General features: G+C 36.7%; 1 protein-coding gene across 12 annotated transcripts in view; it reads left to right on the top strand.

Annotated features, from left to right (window-relative positions):
* Positions 1-20,152, top strand: part of EML5 (EMAP like 5) — a 181,322-nt gene that overhangs the window by 144,240 nt on the left and 16,930 nt on the right. For 11 of the 12 annotated variants that reach the window (XR_007152815.1, XM_047861738.1, XM_047861737.1 and 8 more), the window contains 4 exons: positions 6,984-7,062; positions 8,244-8,373; positions 10,696-10,794; positions 13,582-13,602. Coding sequence is in view for 11 of the 12 variants with exons in the window: in XM_047861738.1 (XP_047717694.1) it covers positions 6,984-7,062; positions 8,244-8,373; positions 10,696-10,794; positions 13,582-13,602 (329 nt within the window). In the remaining variant the exon portion in view is untranslated. The remainder of the gene's footprint in view (positions 1-6,983; positions 7,063-8,243; positions 8,374-10,695; positions 10,795-13,581; positions 13,603-20,152) is intronic. The other variant, XM_047861747.1, reaches the window with a different exon arrangement.

Raw genomic sequence — 20,152 nt, 5'->3', positions numbered from 1 at the left:
TGAGCTGAAGTTGGATGCTTAACCCACTGAGCCACCCAGGCGCCCCTAGAGTATTTTATAAAATGAAAAATAATGTATATAAAGAATTTAGGTAGTAAGTCTTCACCACCCCTCCCTGGGAATGAAATATAGAATCACCTGAGGAAGATACCTGGTTAGTACTAAAACACTCCCTGAAACTAAATATCCACAAAGCAATGAACAATACCTATATAATCCATTAATTAGAGAAATACATAGAATTATGCAAATGTAGATGTTCCTAGTGAGGATTTGTGCAGTACAGTGTTTAATATTTCTGAAATTATATTTTACAGGTAATGAAAAGTAAAGAGTGTACTATAAGGAGGAAGGAACTCTAGACCTTCCCATAAATCTTTTTTATTTATTATATTGATTTTTAATAAAAATACTATCATTTATCAGATAAATTAGATATATTAGAAAATGTGACCTAATTTTAATGATGTAGCCCATCGTTCATGGTAAAACACTTAAAATTCCTCCTTTATTAATAAAGTGACCCAAGTTCTGACAGATGTAAGGATTTTACTGCTCATGAAAAATGCTTGATGGGCGCCTGGTGGCTCAGTGGGTCAAGCATCCGACTCTTGATTTTGACTGTCATGATCTCACAATTAGATCGAGCCCCGCATCAGGCTCTGCGTTGACAGTGAGGAACCTGCTTGGGATTCTTTCTCTCCCTGTCCCCTCTCTCTCTCTCTGTTCCTCCCCTGTTCACGCTGTCTCTCAAAATAAATATACTTTTTAAAAAATGAAAAAAAATATTTGACACTTCATAATCTTTGCTGTTACCTTATTTTTTTTACAGCTAAATTTTTCAAAATTATTTTTGAATTGTTTTGCATTTGTTCTCAGTTTGTTTTATAATTTCAACTCTGCTGAATTCTTTTGAAAATGCCAAGGCCAAAGACAGAAATGACTCCTAGTTATGAGCCTTCGTTTTCATAAAATGAGAGAATCAAAGGAGAAAAAAGGAAGACATTTCTTTTGCCAATTTTGTATATATTTGTGAGATAATGTCTATATAATTGTTTTTGTATTTTAAATAAAATATATTATTGTTATCAAATAAGAAACAAAACATTTAACTATAAACAGTTAAAACAAATACTTGTCAAATATCCACTTAAGAAAATGTTTCTGATGACAGTTGATAACTACTCTACTTGGTCCATACTTTTACAGGGCCTTTTTTCCTAAATGACTTTAATAATTTTATGTTTTTCTTTTTGTAGCAAATCTTGTGTATTTAAAGTAGTCATCAGTCAAATTTTCAATATTTTTTAATAAAAATGTTCCGAACAGTGTAGCATAAAATTTAGGCATTTTTGTGTTTCTTTAGAATTGTATTGATGTTTCCTTTCTTCTGTTTACTTAACTGCTACCTTTTAATCATCAGTTTCCATCAATTATTCATCATCAGTGTTTCTTTTTTTCTTCTTGCTCCTTTCAAAGGCAGGGGATAGTAAGGTAAGTGTTTTATTAAATAAAATATTATATTCCATTATTTATTCTTTATTCTGTTTTGATCTTTATAGTATTTTCAGGTATTGATTTTTTTTTCCTATAAAACATTGAACTACATTTGTCAAGAAAATTATAAAGTGAAATAAATCCTACAGAAAAATTGCATTTGTATGTGTAGTATGTGGGTGTTGCTGAGGTTCTTCTTGATGGTCATTTGGTTTTACACATGACTATTCACAAAGTGCAGTTAGTTTGTTTCTCTGTAAGGGTCGGAGGCTCATAAAAATAGTTAACCACACATATTTATCAGTGACAAACTATTCAATTTATAGACCTGGTAGTTTTGTTTAATGTATATTTATACATTCATTTAAAAATATTAACATAGGGCAGTGGTGATATTTGTATGTTTAATAAAATGGTATGTGCACAAAAGGACTCTCTGGAACACTTTTACAACTCCCTTTTAGTGAGATGAAAATGTCTTCAGGCAGTTTCTGAAACAGGACCGTGTGGAAAAAGCCAGTCTATTTTAGAAGTAAAAAAAAGGTACCATTAGGAAAATGCTGGGAGATAAGGATGAAAAAAAATAGATTTGAGACCAGATTGTGCAGAAACTCAGGTATTAGGCAGCAAAAATTCATTATTTGTTTTAAATGAGTGATGTGTGGGGGGCACCTGGGTGGCTCAGTCCATTGAATGTCTGACTCTTGATTTTGGCTCAGGTCACAGTCCTAGGGTCATAAGATAGAGCCCTGCATCAGGCTCCACACTAACCATGGAGCCTACTTAAGAGTCAGCCTCCCTCCCTCCCTCCCTCTCCCCCCCCTTCCTTCTCTCTCCCCTCCTTTCCCCCCTCTCTCCCCCCTCCTCTGCCCTTCTCCCCAACTCAGGCTCTCTCTCCTCTGCTCATGCTCTCTCTAATTAAAAAAAAAAAGTGAGGGCAAAGATAGAAGTCTAGAGTGTGATGTAACTTCTACAAAGCCCCACACTATCTTAGCAGAAATAAAACATTCAGATCTAGCCTCAGATCTGAAGTAACTTAATCAGGACTGATCTCTGCATTTTAAAGGGACGGTGACAGTTTACAGTGGAAGTTACTTGTTTCAAAACAAAGCTAAGTGGAGATACAGTTGTTGTCTTGGGTGTTAATGGAAGGGAGAAGTGACCTTCCTTTCATGAGCAGTTTCCATGCAGAGTTTAGATGACCGTTTGTCATCGGTGCTACAAAGAGATGTTCTAGACATGTGAAGACTCCCTGGTTTCAGTAGGAGGATGGATGAGATGACTTTTGTGATCTCTTTCAGTTCTGTTTTGGTGATCATATTATTAAAGGGATTTTTTTAAAGTTATCTCCTTTACTAGAAAAACCCTAAATCTAGCATGATCTTGAGTAACACATTGCCCGCTGGTTTGGACTGGCTGACTGGGACACCCCCTTGGGTCAGGAGGACCTACTTCACCTCCTTAGACAATTTCCTTAATAGCATCCCCAGTGCTACCAGCCTTTTAAGTTGGTTAACATTTTAGTGCCCATTCTTAAGAACAAAAATAAGCATCAGTGTTTTGTTTGAAATTCAGAGTACACTTAGAAAAATATGAATGGTAAGCTTTAATATTTACAACACAGAACATGTTCAATGCCCATTTTTCTGTTTTTACTTCCTTCTGATTTTCCTGCCATTCATGGAGTAACTGGAGCTTTTCTAATATTCAGTAATAAATAACAATAGGCCTTTAATACATGCAGTATGGTCTGCATTAAACTTGTAAAAATATTTAGTACAGAAGTATTTTTACTAGTGTTTTAAATTCAAATTTGTGTTGTAATCTTTTCCCTTTTTCATCTGCTGCTGAAAAGAGGTTCCAGGTAATCCCCTCTCTTTGCTATATTTTACGAGACCTAATTATGTATTTTTATCATCTTTCATATTTACCATTAATGAGCTGTGTTGCTTGGTGTTAACAGTTTTCCACGCTTTTCCCCTTTGAAATAAGTATCACTGAAATGAGCAGCATCTTAATTACCGGATTTCTGCTACATAAATAACTGCTTTACCAAAACTTTATTTGTTTAACTTGTATAATTTCATAAGTTGTATAGCTTTATTTAAACAGTAATTATATAAATTACTTGAAAAAATTAAGATATGCTTAATTGTTACAGAGGCTTATGTAGATCAAAATTACCTGTTTGTTGTTTGGATTACAATTAAAGCTGTCAGATGGTAACACCAAATGAAGTTCACCAACAAAACTGACTTGGAAGAAAAGCCAAGCCTGCTATTATTCTTTAAAATGGTCCTAAGAAAAAGTAAATAAATAAAATTTTTAAAAATTAAAAAAAAAAAAATGGTCCCTAAGAGAAGCTTTTCAAATGTTAAATACTTCAAGTTGAACTCTATTTATTACTTATGGACATCCAAAAAAGTACATGAAAAAGGTTCAAAACCAAAATTTCTGCGGTAATTTGAAAAGTTCTTTGTGCATGCAATTTTTATGTCACCAGCCACAGTTTCTGTACTTCTGCATTCTACTTTACATTACATATGAACATATGTACTTCTTTTGTATTGCGTGTTCACAATAGAACATTTCGTTTACTTTTATAGATGTGTAACCTGGAAATTGTGAAAATATAAATATGTTGTCAGCCTTTAAATTTATACTCTTTATCACACATGTTGGATTTTTTTCCTACGGGAAAGTCAGTTTGTATCATTATCTGATTTAGTTGTTACAAATTGAATACTAACTTAAAATTTGGACAGGGGAGTTGATAGCATGATTGATTTGTATCCAGTGTTCAGATTATTAAATATTTAACTAATGGTTATCTGGGATAAAAATAAACCAAATGAGGTGGGTTTTTTAAATTAAACACACAAATTTAGGAAAAGAGCCTCCCCAGTTTTGTTTTTGTTTTTTTTATTTGGGTATAGTTGGCACACAGTGTTACTTTAGTTTCAGGTGTGCAACATAGTGATTTGGCAAGTTTATACATTATGCTCTGCTCACTACAAGTACAGCTACCATCTGTCCCCATACATTGTTATTACAATATCATTCACTGCATTCCTTATGTTGCGCCTTTTATTCTTGTGACTTACTCATTCCATAATGGGAAGGCTGTATCTCCCCCTACCCTTCATCCATTTTGCCCATCCCCATATCTCCCCTCTGGAAACCGTCAGTGTTATCTGTATTTATAAGTCTCATTATGCCTTTTGTTTGCTGATTCATTTGGGTTTATTTTTTTAATATTCCACATATGAGGGAAATCATATGGCATTTGTCTTTGTCTGATTTATTTCACGTAGCATAATACCCTCTATGTCCATCCACATTGTCACAAACAATATCTCATCCTTTTTAATGGCTGTGTAATAGTCCATGGTGTGTGTGTGTGTGTGTGTGTGTGTGTGTGTGCGCGCGCATGCACGCACACCTGTCTTATCCATTTGTCTACCAATGGACATTTAGGTCACTTCCGTATCTTGGCCATTATAAATAATGCTGCAGTAAACCTAGGAGTGCATATATCTTTTTGAATTAATGTATTCATTTTGGAGGGGGGAAAATATCCAAGAGTGGAATTGTTGGATCGTATGGTATTTCTATTTTTAATTTTTTGAGGAACCTCCATACTATTTTCCACAGTGGCTGTATCAATTTACATTTCCCACCAACAATGCATGAAGGTTCTTTTTTCTACATATCCTTGCCAACGCTTGTTATTTCTTGTCTTTTTTGCTTTAGCTGTTCTAACAAGTGTAACGTGATATTGGGGTTTTGATTTACATTTCCCTGGTGATTAGTGATGTTGAACATCTTTTTATGTATCTGTCGGTCATCTGTCTTCTTTGGAGAAATATCTATTCAGGGCCTGTGCCTATTTTTTAATCAGGTTTTTTTTTTTGTATTGAGTTATAGAAGCTCTTTATATATTTTAGATATTAACCCTCTATCGGATATATCATTTGCAGATGTCTTCTCCCATTCAGTAAGTTGCCTTTTTGTTTTGTTGATGGTTCCTTTTGCTGTGCAAAAGCTTTTTATTTTGGTGTAGTCCCCAGTTTATTTTTGCTTTTGTTTCCCATGCCTTAGGGGACCATCTAGAAAAATGTTGTTATAGCTGATGTCAGGGAAATTAGTTAAAAATTGATCCAGTTCTTTTACATCTAACTGTCTGGTTTTCCCAGGACCATTTACTGAAAAACTGTCTTTTCCCCATTGTATATTTTTGCATCCTTTGTCATAGATTAATTAACCATATAACCATTGGTTTATTTCTGGGTTCTTTGTCCTGTTCCATTGATCTGTGTGTCTGTTTTTGTGCCAGTACCATACTGTTTTGATTACTATAGCTTTGTAACATAGCTTGAAATCTGGATTTTTTTTTTCTTTCTCAAGATTGCTTTGGCTATTTGCAGTCTTTTGTGGTTCCATACAAATTTTAGTATTATTGGTTCCAGTTTTGTGAAAAATGCTGTTGGTATTTTGATAGGAATTGCATTGAATCTGTAGATTGCTTTGGGTAGTATGGACACTTAAACAATATTAATGCTTTTATCCATGAGTATGGAATATCTTTCCATTTGTTTGTGTCATCTTCAGTTTCTTTCATCAGTGTTTTATGGGTTTTCAGAATGCAAGTACTTTACCTGTTGGGTTAAGTTTATACCTAGGCATTTTAAGAGCCTCCACATTTAAATTCACAATGGGAACTCTGTACACCTAATGGGATATTATAAAAAGATCCTAAACTAGTAGTAGAAACAGAGAGGAAGGGGCTAGATATGAGAGCTCCTCCAAAAGTGAAGTTGATGTTTAGTAAATAGAATGGAGAAGAGAAAGAGTTGAAGGCCATAGTAATAGTAATTATCTTTTACAGAGTGTTGTATGGTTTGTAGTGCTATGTAACTATAAAATGTTTGCTTGACTAACTGATGGTGATGCCATTAACCTTACTGTAGACTTGAGGAGGAAGGAAAGGTAAAGGGCCTGGAGGAGAGTAAGTAATGAGTACAAATTTGAATTCGGACATGATTTATGTTGCCAACAGTATAGAAAGTTCACAGAAATGTTTTCAAAATTCAAGAAGAATGTATCAGATACCTGCCATGTGCACAGTACTGTGATAGAAACTTTAGAGCAGTGACTCAGGCTTTGTTATAATGCATTCCAACAAGAAGTTTTTGAGCCATTAAACTAATATTTGTATATTTATAGTCTGTTCTTGTGTTAATATATTATTTACATTATGAAACATACATCAAAGAAGTTAAAATAAAATGAATAAAAGCTCTCATATCTTCTTTCCACCTTCCTGCCTTAGAAAATGTAAAGAGGCCACAGTATAGTGAGGAAGACAGATGGGGTTCGTTTTTGTGAAGCGTGTCAGATACCTCTCTTTGGAGGGCGGGTGAGGGAGGCTCAGTGAAGGTGCACAGTGATGGATGCCTTTCCTCATTCCCACTTTCCCATTTCAGGCCCCCCGTGAGCAGAGCCCCACCAAGGCCAGAAAAACTCCAGACAAACAATGTTGGCAAGAAAAAGAGACCCATAGAGGTAAGGAGAACCCACTCCCCTGTGTTACCTTGTGCTTTAAAATGTATTCAGAATTCATTCTATTTCCTTCTTGTAAGACAGCCAAGTGTTGTCATTAGTTTGTAAGAAAATAAATATATTGAATAATCTTTTTTTAAGATTTCATTTTTAAGTAATCTCTACACCCAACGTGGGGTTCAGTCCCTCAGATTGAGTCACATGTTCTATTGACCAAGCCAGCCAGGTGCCTCTGAGTAATCTTTTTTGTTTGGTTGTAAAAACTAATTGTTAACTGTCAAGTCTGAGTTTTGGATTGATATCCTTCATTTCTTTTTATTTTTTATCTGTCTTTTTTTTTTAGTCTTCCGTGAATAATATTCTGAATTGAACTGTCTCTCAAAAAACTTCTAAATGTAAATATATGTGAATGACCTATGGCTTATAGAATCACAGGTGCCTTCGCAGTGTCTTAAGCTTAGTGTTTTGAATTTAGAAGTCGAAGTTTGTCCTTCATGTGATACATTCACTGGGTTCACTGAAGGGTTCTTTGAAGGCTCTACTTCCAAACAAACTTTCCACAATAATTGAGCAAGAAGGAAAGCTCTCCCAGACGTTTAATTAATTCCAATATCAGTAGCCACAAGCAAACTGTGCTGAATCAGGTCAAAAATGAGGCGTAAATCTGTGGGACAATGATTGTTGTACTCCTCCCCCTTGGGAAGCCTCACAAAGTCAAAAAAACGGACATTTTCAGTGGCAGAATCATGTGCTAGAACTTTAGCATGAGTTATCATAGATGATGTACTTAGTTTTCTGTGCCAGTGTCTGATGTACTATTTGGCTCCTCAAAAGTACGTCACTTGGACATAATGTATCCTGAGTTATATGTGCAGATTACATATTTTTACTAACAACACAAATCGAAATATTCTTTTGGACATAAGTATCTCAGTGTTTAACACATGAACTCCTAACAACTAAAATTTTTCAAATCAGATGACTTTGTGATTCCCTTTTCCTTTTTATATATCTAGAAAAGTATGGAGTGTTTCAGCTGCCCAAAGCAGGTCTAAATTTTGTATTCAAAGATTGTAAAGCATCAAAATGCATCCTCCACTTCGACTGAAGATACCAGTGCTGCATACAAAAATAATGGTGAACATTTAGACATAAGGAATTATATAATGGTTTTATTGTTATAGGACCTTGTGTTGGAGCTTGTTTTTGGCTATCGAGGAAGAGACTGTAGGAATAACGTTCATTATTTAAATGATGGTGATGATATAATTTATCACACTGCATCCATTGGAATTCTGCACAACGTTGCTACCGGTAGGAGACCCCAATTCTCCATGTCCCACTTTTTATTTAGAATTTTGTTACTTATAATCTTAAAATTTTTGTTAAAACTACAAATAAATTACATGAGTCCAGAATGTTCTTCATACTATTGAATTTTCTAGTAATATTTCAAGTAACCAAATTTACAGTCTTAAGAGAGTATGATATAGCAGAAAAAGATTTCATAATGCAAAGTGATCCTAGGTCTCTATTAGAAGTGAAGGCTTACTGTATGTTGAAACCATGTTTTATAATGAAACCATTTCTAACTTTATTTCCCCATAACCTTAACATGAAATGGATGGGTTGGTGGTTGTCTCTGATAGGTAGTGATTAAAAGTAGCATGTTGGGTGAGTGGTTGCTGGAGAGTAGGGTGAAGGGGCAGTGTTCTTACTGAGGCCTCAGAAGGCCAAGGAAGATAGTGAGAAATCTGCTTCCCTCTGTCTCTGCTGTGTTGATACTTTTGTTTGATTCAAGGTGAGAAAATGCTTCTTGATGTTAATTTAACTGATTGGATTGCTGCAAAGCAAATAAATTCTCATAGCATCATCTAATGATGAATGACATCATAATCCTCCTAGTGACATTCATTATTTAATTTTGAATTTTCTTATATGTAATTATAAACCTCATAAAGTCGGAAAGTTGGAAGTAAAATTAGAGACTTTTTGGCCCAAACATTTCTGGCTTTTTCCTCTGATGGTTCATTCCAAACAGGCAAAGAATGGCTTATGTGAGTCCTAATCCCCCGTGTCTCCTCAGTATTAATCATTAATATGATTGTCCTATTTTGGTTTCCTAAAGAAAAGGATTCACCAAGATCACACAGAAATCAGTGGTGATTTTCGATTTAATAATTTTGGCCATTTAAAAAATACTTAGATTGGGGCGCCTGGGTGGCTCAGTCGGTTGAGCGGCCGACTTCGGCTCAGGTCACGATCTCACGGTCCGTGAGTTCGAGCCCCGCGTCAGGCTCTGTGCTGACAGCTCGGAGCCTGGAGCCTGTTTCGGATTCTGTGTCTCCCTCTCTCTGACCCTCCCCGGTTCATGCTCTGTCTCAAAAATAAATAAACGTTAAAAAAAAATTAAAAAAATAAAATAAAATAAAAATAAAAAATACTTAGATAATCCTCTTTAATTGAGGCTTCACCAAAGAAAATAGAGAAGAGTAAGAAAAGATGATCTAGAAAGGAATGTGTAAATACACTTTCATGTTTATCCTTGTAATTTTCTTTAATTTTATGATTTGTCCTTAATCATTTTTCTACTGAAGGGGTATAGAGAGAGAGGGCAGAAGGGAGACTGGGTACCTCTCCACTTCTCATTATTTGTCCTCTCTAGTTTGGGATACATTGCTGTGTTCACAGTCTAGGGAGTTTTGCCCTATTAGCTGATCTTTGAACTTAGCCAATAGCACATATACTTGCTTGTTTGTTGTTCTCACTAAACTGTCAGCCCTGGGAAGTATGAAGCACATTTCACTTTGAAGAGAAGTTTTAAAGTATTAGATCTGGTAAATGTCATCGTTAAATTGTTTTGTGTTGCTTCACTTTTGGATGATGTCGTGTGGGTGGACTAGATCACCCTGTAATCACCCTGGGTCCTCTGTAATCTGGACCCAACCTACGCCCTATCCTCCTGACCTCATTTCCCACCTCGCCACTGTACTTAGGCAAACCCACCTTTAGTACGTCTTGCATGGTCACAGGTCTAAGGTCTCTTCGCTGTAAGTCCTATTAGGTAAAACACATACCTTCTTTGATCAGAATTCTTCAGTACCTCCCCACTGACTACATAATAAATATGAAATTTAATAGGTTGGCATTCAAAGTCCTCTATCATTCTAGTCCAATTTGCCTTTCCAACCGTATCTCTCACATTTATCCTTGACCCTACATTTCAGCCAAATGAACCATATATATGCATACTTAGTACTTTCCTGTCTTTGTACCTTTGCTTAAAGTATTTCTCTACCTAGATTGCCCTTCCCCACCCACCTTCACTTTAACAAAATCCATCGTGTCAGTCCAAGAGTGCCATATGCCCATGATAAGAAGAATCTTTTCTGCTATGAATTCCCAGAGCAGGCCCCTTCACTGTCTTGTGGTGCTTGATGTCTTTAACCTCAAGTTAACTTTCAGGACTCTATCCCTTTAAAGATTTGGGTTATTTTTCCATCCTCATGATAACATGTGCACATTCAGTTCTCAAAAAATATGTATTAAGTTAAACAGAGCAATTTTTTATTGTTCTATATAAGTGCATTTGGCTGTTATGTCTTAAGGTTTTCTCAAAAAACATTTTTTTTATAGGGACTCAGAGTTTTTATCAGGAACATAATGATGATATACTGTGCCTCACTGTAAATCAGCATCCCAAATTTATCAACGTAGTGGCAACGGGCCAAGTAGGTATGTTTCTGTATTTTAAAAAGAAACAGTTTAAGTAATTGTATTGTTCAAATTAATTCAATATCCTAGGGAAAAAAATATATATTTGGGTATTGTTGAAAATGCGTTTGTATATAAAACACATACCGGGGTGGCTCAGTCGTTTGAGCTTCTGACTTTGGCTCAGGTCATGATCTCATGGTTTGTGGGTTCGAGCCCCGCGTCAGGCTCTGTGCTGACAGCTCAGAGCCAGGAGCCTGCTTCAGATTCTGTGTCTCCTTCTCTCTCTGCCCCTCCCTCGCTCGTGCTCTTGTCTCTCTCTGTGTCTCAAATGTAAATAAATGTTTAAAAAAAAAAAAACAAAAAAACATTTACCCAGTTTTACCATATGATTTGCTTCCAGGTATCTTTCTCTCGCTTTGGTTATCTTATTGGTTCAGACAGTTTAGAATGAAGAATAAACTATTTTATGGTGATTGAAGTAGTTGGATTTAGTCCTTTAGCAGATATTCCTAATTGGCAGAAAGGTTTAATTTAGCATATAAAGCAAAAAGAATTTGGAGAGGAAATTGTAAATAAAGGGGGAGCCAAAAAGTAACCAGACTGACGGGCAGAATGTCTGTGGCAACTAGGACTGAGCTAGGAAGGAGAGAAAAGCTCTGTCTGTTGTCTGTTCCATGCTGCTAAATCCTTCTGCCTTTTTCTTTTCTTTGGCATTGATTTAAGTTGCCAGCTGTTTTAAAAACCACTTGTCTTGCTGTCTTCTTTTAACCCTTTAGAAAACTTAAAGGATGAGAGGATAGCGGGTCTAATTAGAACAAATACATCTACCAATTAGTGATCACTGTGAACACCACATCATAGATTTGGTCAGTTGAAGCTTCATAAGCTTGGTGTACTTTGTAAAAATGATTGATGTCATTGGGCTTGTTGGATCTTGGTGGGCCTCCGTTGCTAAGCCAACTCTCCAGGTGTCTTTTTCTCCTTGGATAGAATAATTTATGCTTTTAATATCTTCATTTTTCATACAAGTACTAAATGGATCAGTCAGAAACTCGATCTCTGGGTTACAGAGTTCTACAGTTGTACCACAAAGGTGCTTGTGATCTTCCTTTCTGTAAATTTTTCTATTTTTAACAAGAAGTAGACTGATCTTCATGCATTACACACAAAGATTCTAATCTTTGAGTATAAATAGGTCTAGGTCCTTTTTTAAAAATGAGTCTTATTTTTACTCTGAAAAAAATGAGATCACGTTACCATTTTGGTTATAAAAGGGCCTAGTTCAGTACCTCTTGACATCTAGTTATTGTTCAGTTAATTTTTTTGAGTAGATTCATTTATTCAACAAACTTATTGAGCACATGCCATGCACAAAGTATTATTCTAGGTGCTAGGGATATAAGCCTACCAAAAAAAGATAATATGTCTATGTTAATGGAATTTATATACAGTGAATAGAATTGTAGAAGATACGGTTCTTCCATTTCCCAACTTTGCTTTTTTTTCTTTCCCCGTCTCTCTCTTTGTTAAGCAACTTTGCTTTTAACATATTAATGCTGCAGTTTTGTCTTTTGATTAAGAAATGTTGTAGTCACAAATATAATCTTTCATTAAATTTGACCCTCTTCTCCTTTTCCTTTTTTTATTGAGTTATAATTGACATAGAACATCATATAGGCGTACAACTTAATAATTCAGTATTTGTGTCTGTTCCTTTTATTTCGAAAAGTGACACTGTAGGGAAATGTAAAATGGCTAATTATCTTCCAAGTCAAAGTCCAGGCACTACAGAGGTGAATTTTAGATCATATATGCAGTCCTGTGCCTTGCCCCACTGTACCCTTGCACAGAATGGATACAGAAATTTTTGGGGCGCCTGGGTGGCGCAGTCGGTTAAGCTTCCGACTTCAGCCAGGTCACGATCTCGCGGTCCGTGAGTTCGAGCCCCGCGTCGGGCTCTGGTCTGATGGCTCAGAGCCTGGAGCCTGTTTCCAACTCTGTGTCTCCCTCTCTCTCTGCCCCTCCCCCGTTCATGCTCTGTCTCTCTCTGTCCCAAAAATAAATAAACGTTGAAAAAAAAAAAAAAAAGAAATTTTTTTACTGATGACTAATGGCACGTAGGATAGACTTGAGAGACCACCAAAGAGTGAGGGACTTTTTCTTTTCTGAACCCCCAGAGTTGAATCAGTAGTAACTTTGACTGCCAAGCTTGTATCATACCTGCAAGGCACAAACAGTCTAAAATGTTTATGGCTCTCTTTGTTAAAAATTGTTTAGGTCAGAGGGGAAATATTTGCTTTTGTGGTATTTTAGCCAGTTACATTCAAACTTTTTTTTTTTTTTTCCCTTTGTCCCTTGGCTAGAATCTTGGACTCTCAGGGCCAAGCAGAGGTACATTAAAACTCCAGTCTGTTACAGGGCATTTTGTAAACCAAAATAAGAGTTGTATTATTTAAAACATGTCATTATATTTAAATTGTTAAAATTTCATGTGACTCATTAAATAGAAAGAAAAAAAAGTTTTTATCCAGTAATTGGAAGGTCATATATGTGAAATGTTAATATATGTGTATGATTGAAATGAATGGCTTCACTTACAGTCTACTCAATTTAACATCATAAAACTAATTTTGTATATGACCATTTGTGATTTATATAAAAATTATTTTATAATTAATTTTTAAAGTATTTAAAAGTATTTTAAAGTATTTTAATAAATATACTTAAGAATGTACTCAATAAAAATATTTTTAAGTATTTATGTTATTTATGGACAGTTGTTTTTCTGCTGTTTTTCCATTGTAGGTGATTTAGCAGACATGTCAGGTAAGAAAAATTCGGCATTTTCTGTTTTAGTTATATTGTTTAGTATTGATTGGTAGTCCAAATTTTTATTGAGTAATAAGATACTTGAACATATTTTGAATTTTTTTAATGAAAAATCTATTCTTTTAATGTCATGATACTGAGCTCATTCAGCAGTAACAATGATAATTATTTTTAAAACTAATATATTTTGACCTTTTTAGTGTCCAGCACAATTGTAAGCACTTTCTGTGTATTACCTGTGTAATCACTGCAAGGATCCTCCACGGTAGCTATTAACTTGCCAACATCATGTAGCTGCTGAGCGTGCAGCTGGGGGAAGGGCACCTGGGCGGCTCAGTCAGTTAAGCTTCTGACTTCGGCTCAGGTCATGATCTCCTGGTTTGTGAGTTCAAGCCCCGCATCAGGTTCTGAGCTGACAGCTCAGAGCCTGGAGCCTGCTTTGGATTCTGTGTCTCCCTCTCTCTCTGCCCCTTCCCTGCTTGCACTCTGTCTCTCTCTCAAAAATAAAAATTAAAAAAAATTTTTTTTTTCTTAAAGTGCAGCTGGGGGGTAAAAGTAATCTTAAATGTGAATCAGTCGGTTGTGTTGCCTAAAAGTGAAATTTTTTAATTGCTATTTTTATATGTCCAATAATTGCACATATTATATCAACAGATCACTTAAAGATTTAGAAATAGCTTTCTATTACTGATCTTGACCATAGCTTTGTGAATCTAAAAAGCTACTGGATAATGTGTGTCCATTGTTTTTACATACTTACTAGGATTTTAAAATTTCTTTTTCAGTTTACATAGGAAAAATAGCAGTTTGATAGGAAAATATGTCATGATCTGTGTCTGTTTCCCTCTTCTCCAGGGTAAAGCAGGATTCTGTGATTTGACTGTTAAACTACAAATGTATCCAACACAACAGGCAATATTTTTGCTCTCTTGGTTACATTCAAGAGCAGGAGTTGGCAAACCAGAGCCCTTGGGCCAAACCTACCTGTTTTTGTATAACCCATGAGATATAGTTTTTACTAAGTTAAATAGTTAGAAAAAAATCAAAAGAAAATTTCACAGCATATGAATATTATATGAAGTTCAGATTTCAGTATCCAGAGATAGAGTGTTGGACACAGCCAGGCTCATTCGGTTACATATTGTTTGTGGCAGATTTTGTGCTACAGCAGCCTTGAGTAGCTGCAACAGAGACCCTCTGGTTGCTTTGCACAGCTGTTTGGCACACTGGAGATGCAGTGATGCTGTCATAACTTGACAGGTTTTGAGCTAACCCACAATTAATTTTGTTATTTAAGCAATGTATATCCATCATGTTGAAACAAGGCAAAAAAAAAGGAAAGTGGACTTTGTCACACTTCTAAGGCACAGTGAAATGTGGGTTATATTGTTATCAAATTATATGGTAAATTCGACACTATAGCTGTGCTAAAATAATACAATATATTACATTTTCACACTAAACTTGACAAAAGTATTCCCAGTTCATGGGAAACCCAAGAGTCAGAAAAATTAGAAAATGTAAAAGAATATTTGTGTGAGTATCTCATCACAACAGAATTTCTTCACAGAAATAAAAAATAAAATGAGGCTGCAACCAAGTTTTCTGAATGTTTCATTAGTTAATCAAGAAGAATTTACTGTGAGTTAATTAAATCATGTTTGATTGCAGCAAACATGTGTCCAGAGAAAATAAACTTGTTTAAACCCATTAGCTTTTTGGCAAAACCTATTGCTAAAAGAGTTGAGGATGTTGGGAACAGCATCAGTAGTCAATTAACAAGACCCTAAAAAAAGCAAATAATTCTGAATGGTTTCCCTTGGCTCTTCATGGATTGACAGTTGTTGCCAGTTGCTTGTTTGAGGCAATCACTGCCAACTTTGAAGTGACTGAAGAGTTGGCCTCTAGGACTAGTCTTTATGGAACAACTACAAAAGATAGTATTTTCAGAGAAGTTAAGAAAACATTAATTCAGTACAGTCTGAAGTGGAATCTGCTAAGATATGTGCCAACTGATGGTGGTAAAAACATGTGGAGCTGGAGCAGAAAAAAAGGTTAATGGGTTAATAAGTTTACAAAACTGGTGAAAATTTAAGGTGTTTAAAGCCTATGATTCATTAGGTAGTTTGTGGAAGACATAGCAGTGTATCATGTGTTATTGACAACCTCACTTTGTCTTTGAGAGTCAACAGTTAACTTCATTTGTTCTCATAGAATTAGCCATCATCAGTTCCATGAATTCATGTTAGAAATAGAAGCTGAGTGTCCTAACTCACCCAGTGGTTTAGCAGTAGTAGCTTTATTGCAGTTTTTGGAGCTCAGAGCCAAGGCTGAAATTTCTCTGAATGAGAAAAGTACTGCTGTCAATCTCTATTATGGAAAACTTAATGGCCTTGGAAATTAGTTTTTGCTGCAGACTTGATCATGTTTCTTAATGAATTCCACCTGAAATTACAAGGAAACTACAGTTACAGTAACAGCCTAAAATTACAGTTAAGGTGAAATTCTACAGTCAGGTCATTGATGGCGACTAATGTTGAATCACAAGTAACATCAGACTGCATGATACACTTCTCATGGTGCCAAACATTAAACCAAGTGAGAATCCCACTTGCCGCAAATGTATTTTCTGGTCTCAGACTGCGGTTCCAGCAGCACGTTTCAGATCTTGATGCAAGTGAAGGAAATTTCCCCATTTCAAAACTCATTTGAACTGAAGTCGAAGAACTCCATGTAGGGTTCAGTTCATGGTGATTACTCTGCAGTGGAAGACATGCTAAAAAGGCAGATATAAAGACAACACTCTAACTGAATCCTCTAAATGCCTTCCACGCGATTAATATGCTCAGTTAAGATCTTGTACTTTTGGATCAATATTTGAATTTGTCAGTAACTGTCTACATGAGACATTTTCAAAGTTGAAATATTTTTGTTGTAAATATTTTTGTATTTACTTTATGTAAATATTTTGTATTTACTTTATGTATTTACAACTTTAAAGTTGTAAAATTTTTACAGGCAAACATTTGCAATTGATCTTGATGAGAAAGAACTCTCAATTGGAAGCTTACCTTGTTATCTCCAAAGAATTTTACTCTTCTCATAGTGAATCTTTATTATTAAAAGTTCACTTTCCAGGCGCCTGGGTGCCTCAATCAGTTGAATGTCCGACTCTTGATTTCGGCTCAGGTCATGATCCCAGGGCCATGGGATGGAGCCCCATGTCGGGCTTTGTGCTGAGCTTAGAGCCTGCTTGGGATTCATTCATTCATTCATTCATTCTCTCCCTCCCTCCCTCCCTCTCCCCTGCTCATCCTCTCTCTCTAAAATTTAAAAAAAAAATCACTCTGTGATTTTCATTAATAAAAATGTAATGGAAATTTTTCTCTCATTAGATAAGTACCTGCATAATATCTTCAGTTTTGTGGCTTATCTGACCCTTGACAGAAAAGTTTGCAGCCTCCAGCTCTAGAGGCAGAGAGGCAATAAATAAGTAAACTTTTTTAAAACTTTTTTAATTTTTCAAAAAAAATTTAAAACATTTTTATTTATTTATATTTAATCTTTATACCCACTGTGGGCCTCGAACTCACAATCCCAAGGTCAAGAGTGTACATGCCTCTGACCGAGCCAGTCAGGCACTCCAATAAGTAAACTTCTGAAACTAACATGACCTGAGATGGTGATATGATAAAAACAATGGGATGATGTCAATAAAACTAGATGTTTGTTTTCTTGAGGTGGTAACATTCAGCTGGGCCAAGAATGAGAACAAAAAAAATGACAGCTGAGGGATGAACTGGGGGACTCCAGGCTGAGGCTGTTTTGGGGAGTCCCAAGACCTACCCATACATTCAGTGATTCACTAGTAGGCATCCCGGGGCCCAGAGATTGTTAGGGCTATAGTTTCTTACAGTAATCTGCAAGGGAAAAAGACATACTAGGTGAAGTTTAGACGCTACAGGATCATAGGTGCAGTGTTTTGCCCAGGGACACCCGCTTAAGCCTTAGAGTCCAGGCCTTTTGGGGTAGAAGGGCTGGTCACATAGGCACAGATCAGCCACAACTACTGAAATACCAGAAGAAAGCAGGTGTTCTGTACCCCAGGTAGACAAAACAGCCTTATTAACATAGGGACCATTTCAGAAGTCAAGTTCTCACACACTTGCAAGCAGGCCCTTCTAATGATAGCAACTTCAGGCTTGTTTATGTTAACTCTTTACTGTGCAAGCCTTAAATCAAGAAACAGGAAGGTGAGTGTGGAGGAGTAAGGCCTGTAAGATGAACTTGGAGAAGGAAAAGGGGGTTAGGAATCAGGTGCATGGGGCTTTGCAGATCATGGAGAGGAGTTTGGATTCGTGCTAAGTGCAGAATCCATCATGGAGAGTGTTAAGGGAGTGAGTTGATCTCATTTATGCTTTGAGAAAATCACTCTGCACTATTAAGGATGCAGAAGAGAAAGAGAAGTAATCAGAAAGTTGGGAGGCTGTTATAATAGTCCACGCAAAAGACATTTTTAACTGAGGTGGCAGGAATGAAAATGGAGAGGACGCTAGACAAATACAGGATGTATTTTGGAGGGAAAGCCAGTGGTCCATTCTGATGAATTGGATGTGAGGGCGTGACAGAAAGTGAGGAATCAGGCTGTTAATTTTTTGCTGGAGCCGCTGGCTCACTGAGACGGGAGAATACTTCCAGAGAGACAGTTGAGCAGGAAGAAATTCAGAGACCTGAGGATTAAAGGGAATGCAAGAAAACTGGTAGGTTTGGGGGTGAGAAAATAAGCTCGTGTTTGGTAGCTTCTATGTCGTTCCTTTCATCAGCTGAGGGTGAGGAGGTGGCAAAGAAGGTGGAGGATAAAGTTTTGAAATGGTCAGTTTGGGATGTGGGAGAGTGAATACATAACAGAAAATACATAATTACCCTTTGAATCCATTAGACGTTTTGTGAGTGGACACTAAGGGGACATCTTCTCTGTCTAACAAAGCCTGCCTAAGACAGTGGTAAGAATTTGACATTTTTGATCCTTAAGGCAATTCAAAGGGAGAATTCTCTGTACCCCCAAACCCCCCCATTTGTAGTTACTGTTTGTCACAATGGTTAGTTGTCCATTAAGTGACTTTAAGGATCTTCCGTGTTGTCCTGTATGACAGAAAATCAGGAAATATATTCATCCTAAGGTTGGTTGCATTCATGGTCACAAAAAGGCTGCCAGTACCAGTTAGAACTACATGCTTCTTTGCTTTCATCTAGTTGGGAAGCAGATGAAAACCCTTTTTCAGAACCATGAGCTTAAAAGTCCTTCTGTTTAGCCTGATTGAGTCATTTTAAGACACAAACCAAACCCCAGACTAAGAAGACCTGGGGAGTACCATGTGCTGATTGGCTCAAATCTGGGTTACTGAACTAAATCACTGCTGCTGGAGGCAGAGAGTGGGGAGTGTGAGTGTGGGTGGCTGGGGGTTCGGGGAAGTCATCAATCACAGCAGGCTTAGACTGGTGAACTGAGCAAGCAGGGTCTCTCCCTGAATCACTTGCTCTACATAAGGGAGGAGGGGATTCCTGAATAAAAGCATAAGTTTATTAAGAAGGAAGGAGGTAATGGATAGTGGGTATGCTGCAAGGAGTTGTCCCCTGCAGAAATTAAAGAGTGAGATACAGTTGTTACACTTAATGGCCCATATTAAAATTTTGTTAAAAATACAGTTTTTATAATACTACACCAAAGACCAAGTAGAGGATGGAGAAAGAATATCCTTTAAAACTTTGGTTCTTATAAGATCCAACTAGTAATTGAAAGAGACCCTTGTGGCATCTCTATACTGGAGAGTAAGAGTCAGGAATGCTTATAAAGTCAGTGGGATTGGGGTGCCTGGGTGGCTCAGTTGGTTGAGTGTCTGACTTCGGCTCAGGTCATGATCTTGTGGTTCACAAGTTTGAGCCCCACATTAGGCTGTCTACTGTCAACATGGAGCCCACTTCAGATCCTCTATCCCCCTCTGCCTTTTCCCAGCTTGTGCCCTCTCTCTCGCTCTTTCTCTCTTAAAAATGAATGAACATTAAAAAACAATAAAGTCAGTGGGATTGATTTTCCAGAGATAGCTTGATATGATGGAAGGAGCACGCACAGAACCTGGATTCCGAGGACAGCACACTGAAGTGCGTGTGACTTAGGGCCTGGCTGACTTCATAGGAAAACACACCTGCCTAGTTAGTAGTGGAGCTTTGATGTGTCTCCTGTTACAGACCTAGCCCGTGACAGGCACCGGTTAGCTGGTGGCATGTAGGAAGGGAAAGAGTGAGAAGAGTGTCTGTGTTACTCCAGCATCATGAATGACCCTTTTTGAATCATAGAAAATAAAATGTAATGAACATAATTTAATCTTTCTTTAGTAAGTTAGAAAAGCCTTGAAAATTTGTAGTGATTGGGGCGCCTGGGTAGCTCAGTCAGTTAAGCATCTGACTCCTGATTTTGGCTCAGGTCATGATCTCACGTTTCATGAGTTCGAGCCCAACATCGGCCTCTCTGCTGACAGTGTGGAGCCTG

The sequence above is a fragment of the Prionailurus viverrinus genome, chromosome B3 (assembly GCF_022837055.1).
Source record: "Prionailurus viverrinus isolate Anna chromosome B3, UM_Priviv_1.0, whole genome shotgun sequence".
NCBI lineage: Eukaryota > Metazoa > Chordata > Mammalia > Carnivora > Felidae > Prionailurus > Prionailurus viverrinus.
Note: the sequence above shows the minus strand (reverse complement) of the source record. Positions and strands in the feature narration are given on the sequence as shown.